We start from the raw sequence: 14,115 nt of genomic DNA on the forward strand, positions 1-14,115 counted from the left end.
GTCTAGTTAACATCCATCACCATACATAGTTAAAAAATTTTTTTTTCTTGTGATGAGAGCTTTTAATGTCTACTCTTTCTTAGTAACTTTCAAATGTACAATACAGTATTCTTAAGTTTAGTCACCATGTCGTTCATTACATCCCTGTGACTTTTTTAGGAATTTTTTTTCTCAAGAGAAATTCTGATCACATCATGCTTATTTTTAGTCTCTTTTTTTTTTACACTTGACCCTTGAACAATGCAGGAGTTAGAGGCATTGACCCTCTGCACAATCAGAAATCCATGTATAACTTACAGTTGGCCCTGTGTATACACATTTTCTCCCTATCCGCAGATTCAACCAACTGTGGATAGTGTAGTACTGTAGTATTCACTATTGAAAAAAACCTGCATTTAAGTGGATCCATATAGTTCAAACCTGCGTTGTTCAAGGGTCAACTGTATTTCCAATTTGATTTATCAAAGAAAAATTCCACCCTAGTCATTTTAACTCAAACATGGAAGTGACTAAGTCTACATTTGGATTATTGCCATCATTTGAGTGTGGACTCTTGTAGAACAATCTTCAACTAAATGTAATCTTCGCGTAAAAGGGAAGGAGACGTTTTGGCACTACGGTAGGACCTCTTTTTGGCCATTTAAGCTCTCTGGGTTTAATAATTCTAAAAATGATTTAAACAAGCAAAAGTTTCACTGTCGTTAAGAGTATCTGATTTATTGATAACACTTTACCAACATTCAGCTTTCTATAAAAGTTACTTGATTTCTCTTTTTCTTTTTTCCTCTAGTGCATTCCGCTCTTTGTTCAACTTGTTTTGGAGAGATTAACCCGAGGGGTCAAAACTAGTGAGCTTCGTACTATGTGTCTTCAGGTTGCAATTGCTGCCTTGTACTACAACCCTGATTTGCTGCTACATACTTTAGAACGAATTCAGTTGCCTCACAACCCTGGACCTGTAACTGTACAGTTTATAAATCAGTGGATGAATGATACAGATTGTTTTCTTGGGTACGTATGTGTCTTTTCGATTTTACACTGCATTTCTATTCTGGAAAGTTGACTTTTTAATATGTACATATAATAGCATATAAAGAGATAATTTTTATATCTTAAGAATTAGTATTATTTTTTGTTTATTTTTGGCTGCTTCGTTGCTGCATGCAGGCTTTCTCTAGTTGTGGCAAGTGGGGGCTACTCTTCGTGGCAGTACACAGGCTTCTCGTTGCAGTGGCCTCTCTCGTTGCAGAGCACGAGCTCCAGGCTCGCGGGCCTCACCAGTCATGGCTCGTGGGCTCCAGAGCACAGGCTCAGTAGTTGTGGCGCACGGGTCCAGCTGCTCTGCGGCACATGGGATCCTCCTGGACCAGGGCTCAAACCTGCGTCCCCTGCACTGGCAGGCAGATTCCCAACCACTGGGCCACCAGGGAAGCCCTTTAAGAATTATTTTTAGTGTATTGTTAACATAATATTAAATTCTTGGAGAATTAAGAATGTGTTTCAGCAGTATAATCTAGTGGAAAGAACACAGGCTCTGAAAATTAGGTATAGCCATTCCCCACTTGTTTTTGACTTATGTGTATTGTTATATCTCTAGGCAACAAGAATTAAGTGTCCACTTGGGTTCCATGACTATTAAGTGTCTATGGGTAACAACATTCTAAATAGAGTTGTGTTTCTAAGGAAAGTACTGGTCTGGTAAATATATAAAGATTTCAAGGGAGCCCGTTTTCAAATGTGAGGTCAGAAGATTGTTAGTTGTATTCCAGGTCCTACCCTGGTAGGAGAGTTTCGCTTTGTGTGAAGCACTCTCCTAGCTTCCCAACATAGGAAAAGTGAGATCCTAAGTAGTAGTTATAGGCCCACCTCAAGTGACCCAACACATGTAAGTGACCCTGTTGTGCTAGAATTTGAGCTAAGTTGCTGATTAATTTGTTCAAAACATTAGAAATAACTAGTGTTCTTTTTAAGTTTTGTAAGATATCATTTAGAAAAATTTACTGAGGGGAAAATAATTTCAACAGGAGTAGTTAGGACATTGCCAAGTGGTGGGGAGATGATGGAGGGGCTTGAATTAGGATGGTAGAAAAGGAATGGGGGAGCATATTTATAAGTTGCTATGTGTATTCTAATTTTTCTACTTGTAGGAGACTGGAGTTTGTCCCTGATTTAGATTTCTTATTAAAGCTTTGAAAGGAAGAGCATACTTTAAAAAGAAATTGTGCTTAAAGTTATCTCTGACAAAGATTTAGAGAGTAGAGATTTAGTCATTCACAGTTATAGTTAGTAGCATCTGTAAGTAATTTTCCAAAAGTTGAAAATCCATCTCAGCTATTGTATAGATTGGGCATGCTTGGATTGTGCTCCCTTGGATTCTTCAGAGCCCCACTTGATAATCATCTTTTGTACTATGATCCATTTGACACCTGGTGTACACTACTAGTTAGAGGCTACATGGATGAGAAAGTCATCAGGTCAAGCACAGTTCCTGTTACAGTATACTGTACTTTGGCATTAGTAACTTGAGTCAATCAAGCAATGGAAATAATGAAGAATAATAGAAGCTAGTAATATATTTGTCATTGGGTTTGTTGTATATTACTCTCATCTTGAATCACTGCCAGTGAATTTTTTGTTCATGCCTGTAATTTTAAGTGTTATACTAATATAGTAAATCTTTTAATTCTTAATATTTTTAGTTTTAAACAATTTAGAAGAAACATTCATACAAAAATGTGTGTAATGTATATTGGTCAAACATTTTTCCTTCAGAATTAAATTTTCCTTATCCTGTTTTATAGAACAGGACATTTAATAGATTTACTTATAGCTATTACATTCAGCTTATTAGATGCTGAGATTTTGGAGGTGCTTTTGGCACCTGGGGTTAGTGTACAGTGTATGTGCCAAGATACCTTGTAGACCAATCCAATGAAGACAAAGTCTAAGGGACTCCTCATTTTTTCCATTGGATAGGAATTTTATGCTGTCATATACAGGTATTCTTGTTTTAATAAAAGTTGTTATGCTAAGGCCCAGATACAGCATTTGTATTGTCATAAATTGATATTACACAAGACTCACCATATTAATTGCAGACTCCCATAGGTCTTTGATGATGATAATTGGTTTACAAAACTTGATTTACATAGGATTTCATATAGTACAAAATGGAGATACCTCTGTGTAACTCCAGTGAATGAACCTTAGAGTACACCTTGGACATTTCTTTTTGTAATTTCTTCAGAATTTGTTCTCATTTCTCATGTGCACATTTTTTTTCGCCTTTATAATTTGTAGGCATCATGACCGGAAGATGTGTATAATAGGACTGAGTATTCTTTTGGAATTGCAAAATCGACCTCCTGGAGTAGATGCTGTGGTGGGACAGATTGTGCCCTCAATTCTTTTCCTTTTCCTTGGCCTAAAGCAGGTCTGTGCTACCAAACAACTGGTAAACCGGGAAGATCGCTCAAAAGCAGAGAAAGCTGATATGGAAGAAAATGGTAAAGTGTTCTAATTGCAGTGAATGCTAGAATTGATTGTGATTTGAGTATGTGTTTTCTTTGAGTTTTAGTCTATTTGGAAACATTAAACAGGTGTACATTTCTTGGCCTGTTACATGTTTAACAAATATTTTGGGTTTGGTTGACTTAATTATAGTAGTCCCTTCTTACCACAATTTTGGTTTCATGCTTTCAGTTGTCTAAAAATATTAAATGGAAAATTCTAGGAATAAACAATTCATAACTTTATTTATCTATTTATTATTGAAGTATAGTTGATTTGCAATATTATATTAGTTTCAGGTGTACAACATACATAGTGATTCACTGTTTTTATAGATTATACTGTGTTTAAAGTTATTATAAAATGTTGGCTGTATTCTGTGTGCTGTACAATATATCCTTGTGCTTATTTATTTTATACTTAGGAGTTTGTACCTCTTAATATTCTACTCTATTTTGCCCCTCCCCACTTACCTCTCCCCAGTGGTAACTACTAGTTTTTTCTCTGTATCTGTGAGTCTGTTTCTGTTTTGTTATATTCATGTTTCTTTTATTTTTTATGTTCCACATATAAGTGTAACATACAGTATTTGTCTTTCTCTGACATACTTCATTAAGCATAATATCCTCCAGGTCTATCCATGTTGTTGCAAATGGCAAAATTTCATTCTTTTTTATGGCTGAGTAATATTCCATCACATATCTCACCGCATCTTCATTATCCATTCATTTGTTGATGAACATTTGGGTTGCTTCCTTATCTTGGTTGTTGTAAATAATGCTGCTGTGAACTTTGGCATGTGTTTATCATTTTGAATTAGTGTTTTTGTTTTCTTTGGATATATATCTAGCAGTGAAATTGCTGGATCATACTTTTAGTTTTTTGAGAAATCTTCATGTTGTTTTCCATAGTGGCTGCACCAATTTACATCCCCACCAACAGTGTGCAAGGGTTCCCTTTTCTCCATATTCTTGCCAACATTTGTTATTTGTTGATAGCCATTCTTACCTAAGAGGGGTGAGATGATATCTCATTGTGGTTTTGATTTGCATATCTCTGATGATTAGCAATGTTGAACGTCTTTCATGTGCCTGTTGGCCATCTGTATGTCTTCTTTGGAAAAATGGCTATTCAGGTCTTCTGCCCATTTTTTAATTGGGTCATTTAGTTTTTTGACATTGAGTTGTATGAACTGTTTATATATTTTGGATATTAACTCCTTATTGTAGCATATCATTTGCAAATATTTTCTCCCATTTATAGGTTGTCTTTTCATTTTGTTGATGGTTTCCTTTGCTGTGCAAAAGCTTTTAAATTTAATTAGGTCCCATTTGTTTATTTTTGCTTTAGTGTCCTTTGCCTTAGGAGACAGACCCCCAAAAATACTGCTACAATTTATGTCAAAGAGTGTTCTCTTTTTCTTCTAGGAGTTTTATGGTTTCTGGTTATACATTTAGGTCTTTAATCCATTTTGAGTTTATTTTTGTACATGGCATGAGAAAATGTTCTAATCTCATTCTTTTGCATGTAGCTGTCCAGTTTTCCCAGCACCACTTATTATTGAAGAAAGTGATATTCCCCATTGTATATTCTTGCCTCCTTTGTCAGAGATGAATCAACCCTAAACGCAGGAGTTTATTTCTGGGCTGTCTATTCTGTTTCATTGATCTATGTGTCTGTTTTTGTGCCAGTACTATGCTGTTTTGATTACTGTAGCTTTGTAGCATAGTCTGAAATCAAGGAGCATGATACTCCAGCTCTGTTCTCTTTTGTCAAGATTGCTTTGGTAATTCAGGGTCTCTTGTGGTTCCAAATAAATTTTAGGATGATTTGTTCTAGTTCTGTGAAAGATATCATGGGTATTTTGATAGGCATTAAATCTATGGATTGCTTTGGGTAGTATGGATTTTTTTAATGATATTAATTCTTCCAATCCATGAACATGGGATATCTTTCCATTTCTTTGTATCATCTTTCATTTCCTTCATCATTGTTTTATAATTTTCAGAGTAGAGGTCTTTCACCTCCTTGGTTAAGTTTATTCCTAGGTTTTTAATTCTTTTTGATGCAGTTTTAAACAGGATTGTTTTCTTGCTTTCTCTTTCTGCAACTTTACTGAATTCATTTATTAGTTCTAAAAGCTTTTCAGTGGAGAGGAAAATCTTTTAGCTTTCACTGTCATGTATGATGTTAGCTGTGGGTTTGTCATAAATGGCCTTTATTATGTTGAAATATGTTCCCTCTATAACCACTTTGATGAGAGTTTTTGTCATGAGTGGATGTTGAATTTTGTCAAATGCTTTTTCTGTAGCTCTTGTGATCATGTGGTTTTTATCCTTTCTTTCTTTTTTTTTTTAATGTGGTGTATCACATTGATTGATTTGTGGATATTGAATCATCTTTGCATCCCTGGAATAAATCTCACTGGATCGTGGTGTGTGATCCTTTTTATAAATTGTTGAGTTTGGTTTGCTAATATTCTGTTCAGGATTTTTGCATCTATATTCATCAGAGATATTGGCCTGTAACTTTCTTTTTTTGTAGTGTCTTTGTCTTCTTTTGGTGGCCTCATAGAATGAATTTGGGAGTGTTCTCTTCAGTTTTTTGGAATAGTTTGAGAAGAATAGGTATTAGCTTTTCTTTATACATTTTGCAGAGTTCTCATGTTAAACCATCCAGTCCTGGACTTCTGTTTGCTGGGAGTCTTTTTATTATGAATTCAGTTTCACTACTAGTGATCTCTTTATTCAGATTGTCTATATCTTCCTGATTCGGTCTTGGAATATTGTATGTTTCTAGAAATGTTTCCATTCCTTCTAGGTTGTCTAATTTGTTGGCATATAAATATTTGTAGTATTCACTTATGATTTTTTGGTATCTCTGTGATATCAGTTGTAATTTCTCCTCTTTCATTACTTGTTTTATTTATTTGGGCCCTCTCTCTTTTTTTCTTAATGAGCCTGGCTAACAGCTTATTAATTTTGTTTATTTTTCAAAAAAAATAGCTCTTGATCTTTTCTACTTTTTTTTGGTCTCTATTTTATTTGTTCCCTCTCTGAAGTTTATAATTTCCTTCCTTCTTCTGACTTTGGGCTTTGTTCTTATTTTTTAAATTCCTTTAGGTGGTAGGTTAGGTTGTTTATTTGAGATTTGTCTTGTTTCTTTTTTTTTTTTTGCATTTTTTTTAACATCTTTATTGGAGTATAATTGCTTAACAATGGTGTGTTAGTTTCTGCTTTATAACAAAGTGAATCAGTTATACATATACATATGTCCCCATATCTCTTCCCTCTTGCATCTCCCTCCCTCCCACTCTCCCTATCCCACCCCTCTACGTGGTCACAGAGCACCGAGCTGATCTCCCTGTGCTATGCGGCTGCTTCCCACTAGCGATCTATTTTACGTTTGGTACTGTATGTATGTCCATGCCACTCTGTCACTTTGTCCCAGCTTACCCTTCCCCCTCCCCGTATCCTCAAGTCCATTCTCTAGTAGGTCTGCATCTTTATTTCCGTCTTGCCCCTAGGTTCTTCATGACCTTTTTTTTTTTTTTTTAGATTCCATATATATATGTTAGCATACGGTATTTGTTTTTCTCTTTCTGACTTGCTTCACTCTGAATGACAGTCTCTAGGTCCATCCACCTCATTACAAATAACTCAGTTTTGTTCCATTTTATGGCTGAGTAATATTCCACTGTATATATGTGCCACATCTTCTTTATCCGTTCATCTGTCGATGGACACTTAGGTTGCTTCCATGTCCTGGCTATTGTAAATAGAGCTGCAATGAACATTTTGGTACATGACTCTTTTTGAATTATGGTTTTCTCAGCATATATGCCCAGTAGTGGGATTGCTGGGTCATATGGTAGTTCTATTTTTAGTTTTTTAAGGAACCTCCATACTGTTCTCCATAGTGGCTGTATCAATTTACATTCCCACCAACAGTGCAAGAGGGATCCCTTTTCTCCACACCCTCTCCAGCATTTATTGTTTGTAGATTTTTTGATGATGGCCATTCTGACTGGTATGAGATGATACCTCATTGTAGTTTTGATTTACATTTCTCTAATGATTAATGATGTTGAGCATTCTTTCATGTGTTTGTTGGCAATCTGTATATCTTCTTTGGAGAAATGTCTGTTTAGGTCTTATGCCCATTTTTGGACTGGGTTGTTTGTTTTTTTGATTCTCTTGTTTCTTGAGGTAGGCCTGAATTGCTATAAACTTCCCTATTAGAACTGCTTTTGCTGTGTCCTGTAGATTTCAGAAAGTTCTGTTTTTATTTTCGTTTGTCTCAAGGTATTTTCTGATTTCCTCTTTGATTTCTTCATTCATCCATTGGTGTTTTAGTAGCATGTTGTTTAGTCTCCATATGTTTATGTTTTTCCCATTTTTCTACCTATAATTGATTTCTAGTTTCATACTGCTGTGGTTGGAAAAAATGCTTAATATAATTTCTATCCCCTTAAATTTGTTGAGACTTGTTTTGTGGCCTAGCATGTGTTGTCTCCTGGAGAATGTTCCATGTGCACTTGAAAAGAATGTGTATTCTGCCATTTTGGGATGTAATGTCCTGTAGATACCTATTAAGTCCAACTGGTCTAATGTGTCATTTAAGACTACTATTTCCTTACTGATTTTCTGTCTGGATGGTCTGTTCAGTGATGTAAGTGGGTTGTTAAAGTTTCCTCCTATTATTGTATTATTGTCAATTTCTCCCTTTTAGTCTGTTAATATTTGTTTTATATATTTAGATGCGTATATGTTAACAAATGTTATATTCTCTTCTTGTATTGATCTTTTTATCATTATATAATGCCCTATTTTGTCTTTTGTTATAGCCTTTGTTTTAAAGTCTACTTTATCTGATATGCGTATTGCTACCCCTTCTTTCTTGTTGTTTCCATTGCATGAAATATATTTTTCCATCCCCTCACTTTCAATCTGTGTATGTCTTTAGCTCTGAAGTGAGTCTCTTGTAATTGTTTATTTTGCCAAATATATGCAGACAATCACAGAATTCTTTTTTTTTTCAGTACATTGCATTCTTTATAATTTCTTGCTTTGCTCTCTAATGGGTTGTAATTATTATGACTCGAGGGAAATTTTCTAGTAATTTCCCAGACTTTCTTGTTGAATTTCCTACTGAGGTGTAGGATGATTAACCAGTGAAGGTTTCTCTTGCTGTCTTTGTTATTATACATATATATATATATATATATATATATATTTTTTTTTTTTTTTTTTTTTTTTTTTTTCCCATGTATGTGGTCAAAACTATGGTTTCTTGCATTATCCCTAAAACTACCTTGCAGTTGAATCCAGTTGCGTCAGTATGGTGCATTTTATAGAACTAGGTTTAGATTAATATTGCCTGGTTTGGGTTTACTCCAGGTTTCTCCTCTTAGGTTGATTTCGTTCTGCATTTACTGTCTTCCGGTTATTTATAATACTGGACTAACTGCTTGGAACAGACCAGCCCTGAAAATAGAAACTGAATCTATGGGGATATACAATTCAGCTTTCAATTTTTTTAACCCACATATAGCTAATTATTTTTCCTCTGTATTTCTATATTTTTCTGTTTCTATTAGCAGAAATGACCTCTTCATTTGAGCATTTCCGAGCAGTTCATAATCAACTTAGTTAATTGCTAAGAGACTCAAATTCTCAGTGGGAGGTCATTGTTATTTAAAACACATGCACTGAATACGTAATCATTTTATGTCTTTTTTGACAAAAAAGTTAATTTGGGAATCTGTGGCTAAATAGTATATTTTATATTAATGGATGTGAAACAGCCATAGTAAAACAGTAATAATGTTCGTCTTTAGAGATAGTTAGAAATTGTTGTTGTTTTTTTTTTTTCACACACACACACTGTATTTTATTTTTACAAGCGATAAATAGACTGACACCAAGCATTGTACATGGATGACCACAACAAAAGCAACAATGATTGCAATTACCAAACATGAAACACACTCATACTATGTCATAATATTGACATTCAGTCCAGTAATCCTCCACTGTAACAGCTCCTTTACTTTGCAGTGAAAATTGATTTGTATATTCTTTGCCTCTGAGTCCTTGTGGGATTTTTTTTTTTTTAATTCAGACAGAAAGTCACAAAAATTATACTCATCCTCATCAGTTCACTCAGTCCCATGTAATTAATTTTTTTTTTCATCTTGATCTTTTGTTAGCACTTTTATGAGTTCATCAGTTTTTCATTAGAGTTCTGAAAATGCTTATTCATTCAGTTCAGCAATACAGTCAGTTACCAGAAACCTGTACTTGTCAGAGTCTTTTCCATGAATTTCTTGAAGATGTAACCCTTTTATAGGAACATATTTGCAAAATCATCAGAGTACACCCAGAACTGTCTGTAAATGACAAAAGACTTAAAAATGACCACGGTTAAAGATTTGATGAAAGTTCATAATAATGCAGTTGACAAGAAAATTAGTTATTTCTGAGATATACATTTTAAAGTAATAACTAGGATTATTACTTATAACATTATACCAGAACATAAAAGATTTTTAGAAGTTTCATGTAATGTTTGAAACATTTATATTAACATATTTCCATACATATTTCCATACAAATACAAATATAAGATTTTTAGAAATTTCATATAGTGTCTGAAACATTTATATTAACATATTTCCATACAAATAACCCAATGAAAGTTTAGTATTAGTTGTTTTGTTTGTTTTTTTATACTGCAGGTTCTTATTAGGCATCAATTTTATACACATCAGTGTATACATGTCAATCCCAATCGCCCAATTCAGCACACCACCATCCCCACCCCACCGCAGTTTTCCCACCTTGGTGTCCATATGTCCATTCTCTACATCTGTGTCTCAACTTCTGCCCTGCAAACTGGTTCATCTGTACCATTTTTCTAGGTTCCACATACATGCATTAATATACGATATTTGTTTTTCTCCTTCTGAATTGTTTTGAGTGAGGAGGATAAAGTCATTTTCAGTTTAGCAACTACAGTAAAGATAAGGTTTATTTTTATAATTTTACATAAAATTATTTGGTAGTTTTTCCATTTCTAGAATGTCATTTATAATTTTTATTTTCTTTATGGAATTTATACTTTGTCCTTATGTGGTTTGATTCCTTTTAAATAAATAATGGATTCACAGAAGAGATTTCAAGTGATGAAGAGGAGACGAATGTAACTGCTCAAGCAATGCAGTCAAATAATGGAAGAGGTGAAGATGAGGAGGAAGATGATGATGACTGGGATGAAGAAGTATTGGAAGAAACTGCCCTTGAGGGATTCAGCACTCCACTGGACCTTGACAATAGTGTGGATGAATATCAATTTTTTACACAAGCCTTGCTGAGTATGTTGTTACTCCCTGAGTCTTCAGATATGTTTTTCATTTCCATCTATTAGAAGTTGTTTTGGGATCTTCCCCCAAATTGGTTTAGATTCCCTTTAAATTTTTAATTTATTTTTAATTATAGAAATCCCCAAACATACACAAAATGAGAGCAAATAGCATAATGAAACATCCATCATCCAATCCCAGCAACCATAATCATTGTAAAGTGGCAGGGCGAGGCTGCAGGGTATCCTCACAAAAGTAATTACAGGCAAGAGTATCTGCGTATATTGTTCATCCTCTAGATTTAAATGGATAAGGATTTTTGCAGAATGAAGTATCTCACATATGTTGCTTAAAAATTGTGGCCATAAACTTATTAGCAATTCACAATCCCCATGTGAACGAACAGAGTCCATTAGAGAGTAGATTTTTACTACATAAGCAATTTACCAATTTTGTACAGCAAAGGACACTAGAAATACAGTTAAAGTACTCAAAGATTGGGAGAAAATATTTGTCATGTACATGTCATAGGCTTAAGACCCACAGATTATAAAGGCCTTCTATAAATGAATAAGACCAATAACCCAGTAGAAGAATGAAAGATATAAATGGAAAACTTATAGAATTAAAAATAAATAATAAGCCAATGAAAGCATTTAGAAAATTATTATAAACAAATTATAATGAAAAAATCCCCCTAAATAGGTTGTTTTATAGTTACATCATATTTCTATGGTAGTACCATAATTTAGCTTATTTCCACTGATGGACATATAAGATATTCCCAGGGTTTTTTTTTTTACAAGCAATATTAAATTGAACATCCTTGTGTATAAAATATTGTTACTAACAAGGCAATGGTAGTGTAATATATTGGCATTATTTAGTATGCCAATGTATTGGTTGTTACAAATACCATTAATGAACCACCTCTATGATTTATTGAAATTCAGCAGGAGCAAGAGGTAGAGAGTACAGGGAATGATATTCCAAAGCTTGAGGAAGAGAAGAGTATAAATGTGGAGACTGGGATGCGGAGGGTACGCTCTAAGGCAGTTACTTCCAGACCTGGGTGTGCATCATAGGCAACAAAGAAGCTCTTAGGTCTTGGGTGGGATCTCAGGATGTGTATTTTGAAAATGCTCCTCAAGAGATAGGCAGCCAGCTTTGGCTCAGTCAGCATATAGGGACCACTGCTTAAAGTCTCTGTGAAGTAGTAAAATTGTACCAGCCTTGAAATCTGGTGGGGTTTTTTTTCCTTTTTCTTTTTGGCCGTGCAGCATGCGGGATCTTAGTTCCCTGACCACGGATCGAACCTATGCCCCCTGCAATGGAAGCAGGGGTCTTAACCACTGGACCGCCAGGGAAGTCCCCCAGTCTTGAATTCTGGACTGAGATCGTCTTTATCCCATTGCCCATTAGAGTGTTTTTGAATGTTTTTCTATAAAGAGGTGACCTTGGGGATATGGTAGTTTCCTTCAGGGGTATTATCTGATGATGATGTCCAAAAAGAACTGAAGGGGGCTAGACTCGGGAACCAAGCGTTAGGAAATTACTTTATTGATTTAGGAGTAATAGGGCCCTGGAGTGGGAGGATGGCATTTGATGGGAAAAAGCGTATCAGTGAAAGACATCAAGAAAGCAGCACAGAATTGGATGTGGAGAGAGCATGATTAAAGATGTTAGGCATTTGCAGTGGTTGACTAGGAGACTGATAGAACTAGTGATGGAAATGGGGAGATAAGGAGGGTTTGGGAGGTAAAATGTTAAATTTGGTTACAGTTGTACTGAGTTTGAGGTGAGCTATCCAAAGTAAAAGTCCAGGAGGCTTAGGGAACAATTTTGCCTAAAGGTACAAATTTGAGTTTTTGGTATAGAAGTGATGCTGAAGGAGCAGGTAGCATGAGAATTCCTGAGGAAAATGGTAACAAGTGAGTAAGGTGTTTCCCAACATCTGGATTTTAGGCAGCATTCATAGTTCATAAAAACCCAGGAAGAAGAGGAGATGGGGAGGGAGGCAGAGAACTAGGCAAAGCAGAGATTTGTGATGTCCCAACCTTCCTTTATAGCCCCACGTAGGTCGAGTACTAAAGTGAGTACTCAGGAGTAATCCTTTGTTGGAATAAGTTTTATCACCTATTGTCTGTGATCATTGCATTGTAATTTGATTGTGCTATTAGTTATTCTCTGAAATAATAATTGTCATTGGACTCCTTTATTTTTCCTTCTCCCTCAACACACCCCCAAAATACAACAGCTGTGCAGAATCGGGATGCTGCCTGGTACCAACTGCTGATGGCACCGCTCAGTGAGGATCAGAGGAGGGCGCTACAGGAGGTGTACACACTGGCCGAGCACCGAAGGACGGTAGCAGGTCAGCCAGCATGATTTCTAGATCGGAGTGCATGTGTCAGAGTGCCAGTAGTCAGCTTTTGTTTTACGAGCCTGGTGGCACCTAAATACTGTTCTAAAAATTGTTAGAGGCCAACCTGTCAAGATAATAAGGAATTATCATTATTGTATGATCTTATTAATCATTCGTGATATCTTAGCTCTGTGAAACACCATGTGTTAATGTGTCTTTAGTGGTGTTCTTATTCAGACCCTTATCCTATTTTGGAGCCAAAGGTAAGATGTAAAGGTTGGGATGAATCTTGCTGAGGGAGAGTTAATCAGCTGGGTCACCGACCTAAACATCTAAACAACAGATGGGTCAAAAGCATTTTATGAGTTCTTGCAGGGAGCTTGTATTCCTAGAAATGAAATACTCTCCATCTCTATTTGTTGGGCTTTATGTGTTGGTGATTCTCATTGATTTTCAGTTTTTGAGCTGGAGAAATTATTTTACACAGACGTTATTATGGTCACTCCTAGAAAATTAATGGAAGATTTTGTAATTACAAAAGTATTTTAGTGGGGAACATCATGGAGTAGGAATCTAGAGTTTAGAACCCAGGTTCTTCTGCTTCGATTTAGGCTTTAAGTCCTGTACAGATTCTGTATCGGCCCTCCTGATGTGAGAAGTCAGTGTGCCCTTTCAGCAATAGACACGAGCTTTGAGCCTTGTTTTTATTTTGCTCAGTTTTAGCAAATAGTCTTTCCAAGATAGAAAATATAACTACAGTCTTCCTTCGGTATCTGTGGGGGGGGGATTGTTTCCCTGACCTGCCTTGGATACCAAAATCTGAGGATGCTCGTGTCCCCTGTTAAAATGGTGTGGTGCAGTGGGCCCTCTGTATCCG

At 35.6% G+C, this 14,115-nt stretch overlaps 1 protein-coding gene across 3 annotated transcripts in view; it reads left to right on the forward strand.

The window, feature by feature from the left end:
• Window positions 1-14,115, forward strand: part of IPO8 (importin 8) — a 69,455-nt gene that overhangs the window by 53,111 nt on the left and 2,229 nt on the right. For all 3 annotated transcript variants that reach the window (XM_082419673.1, XM_082419671.1, XM_082419672.1), the window contains 4 exons: window positions 791-1,011; window positions 3,301-3,506; window positions 10,682-10,885; window positions 13,131-13,247. In XM_082419673.1, the coding sequence (XP_082275799.1) occupies window positions 791-1,011; window positions 3,301-3,506; window positions 10,682-10,885; window positions 13,131-13,247 (748 nt within the window). The remainder of the gene's footprint in view (window positions 1-790; window positions 1,012-3,300; window positions 3,507-10,681; window positions 10,886-13,130; window positions 13,248-14,115) is intronic.

The sequence above is a fragment of the Balaenoptera physalus genome (assembly GCF_965194825.1).
Source record: "Balaenoptera physalus genome assembly, chromosome: 13".
NCBI classification, from domain to species: Eukaryota; Metazoa; Chordata; class Mammalia; order Artiodactyla; family Balaenopteridae; genus Balaenoptera; species Balaenoptera physalus.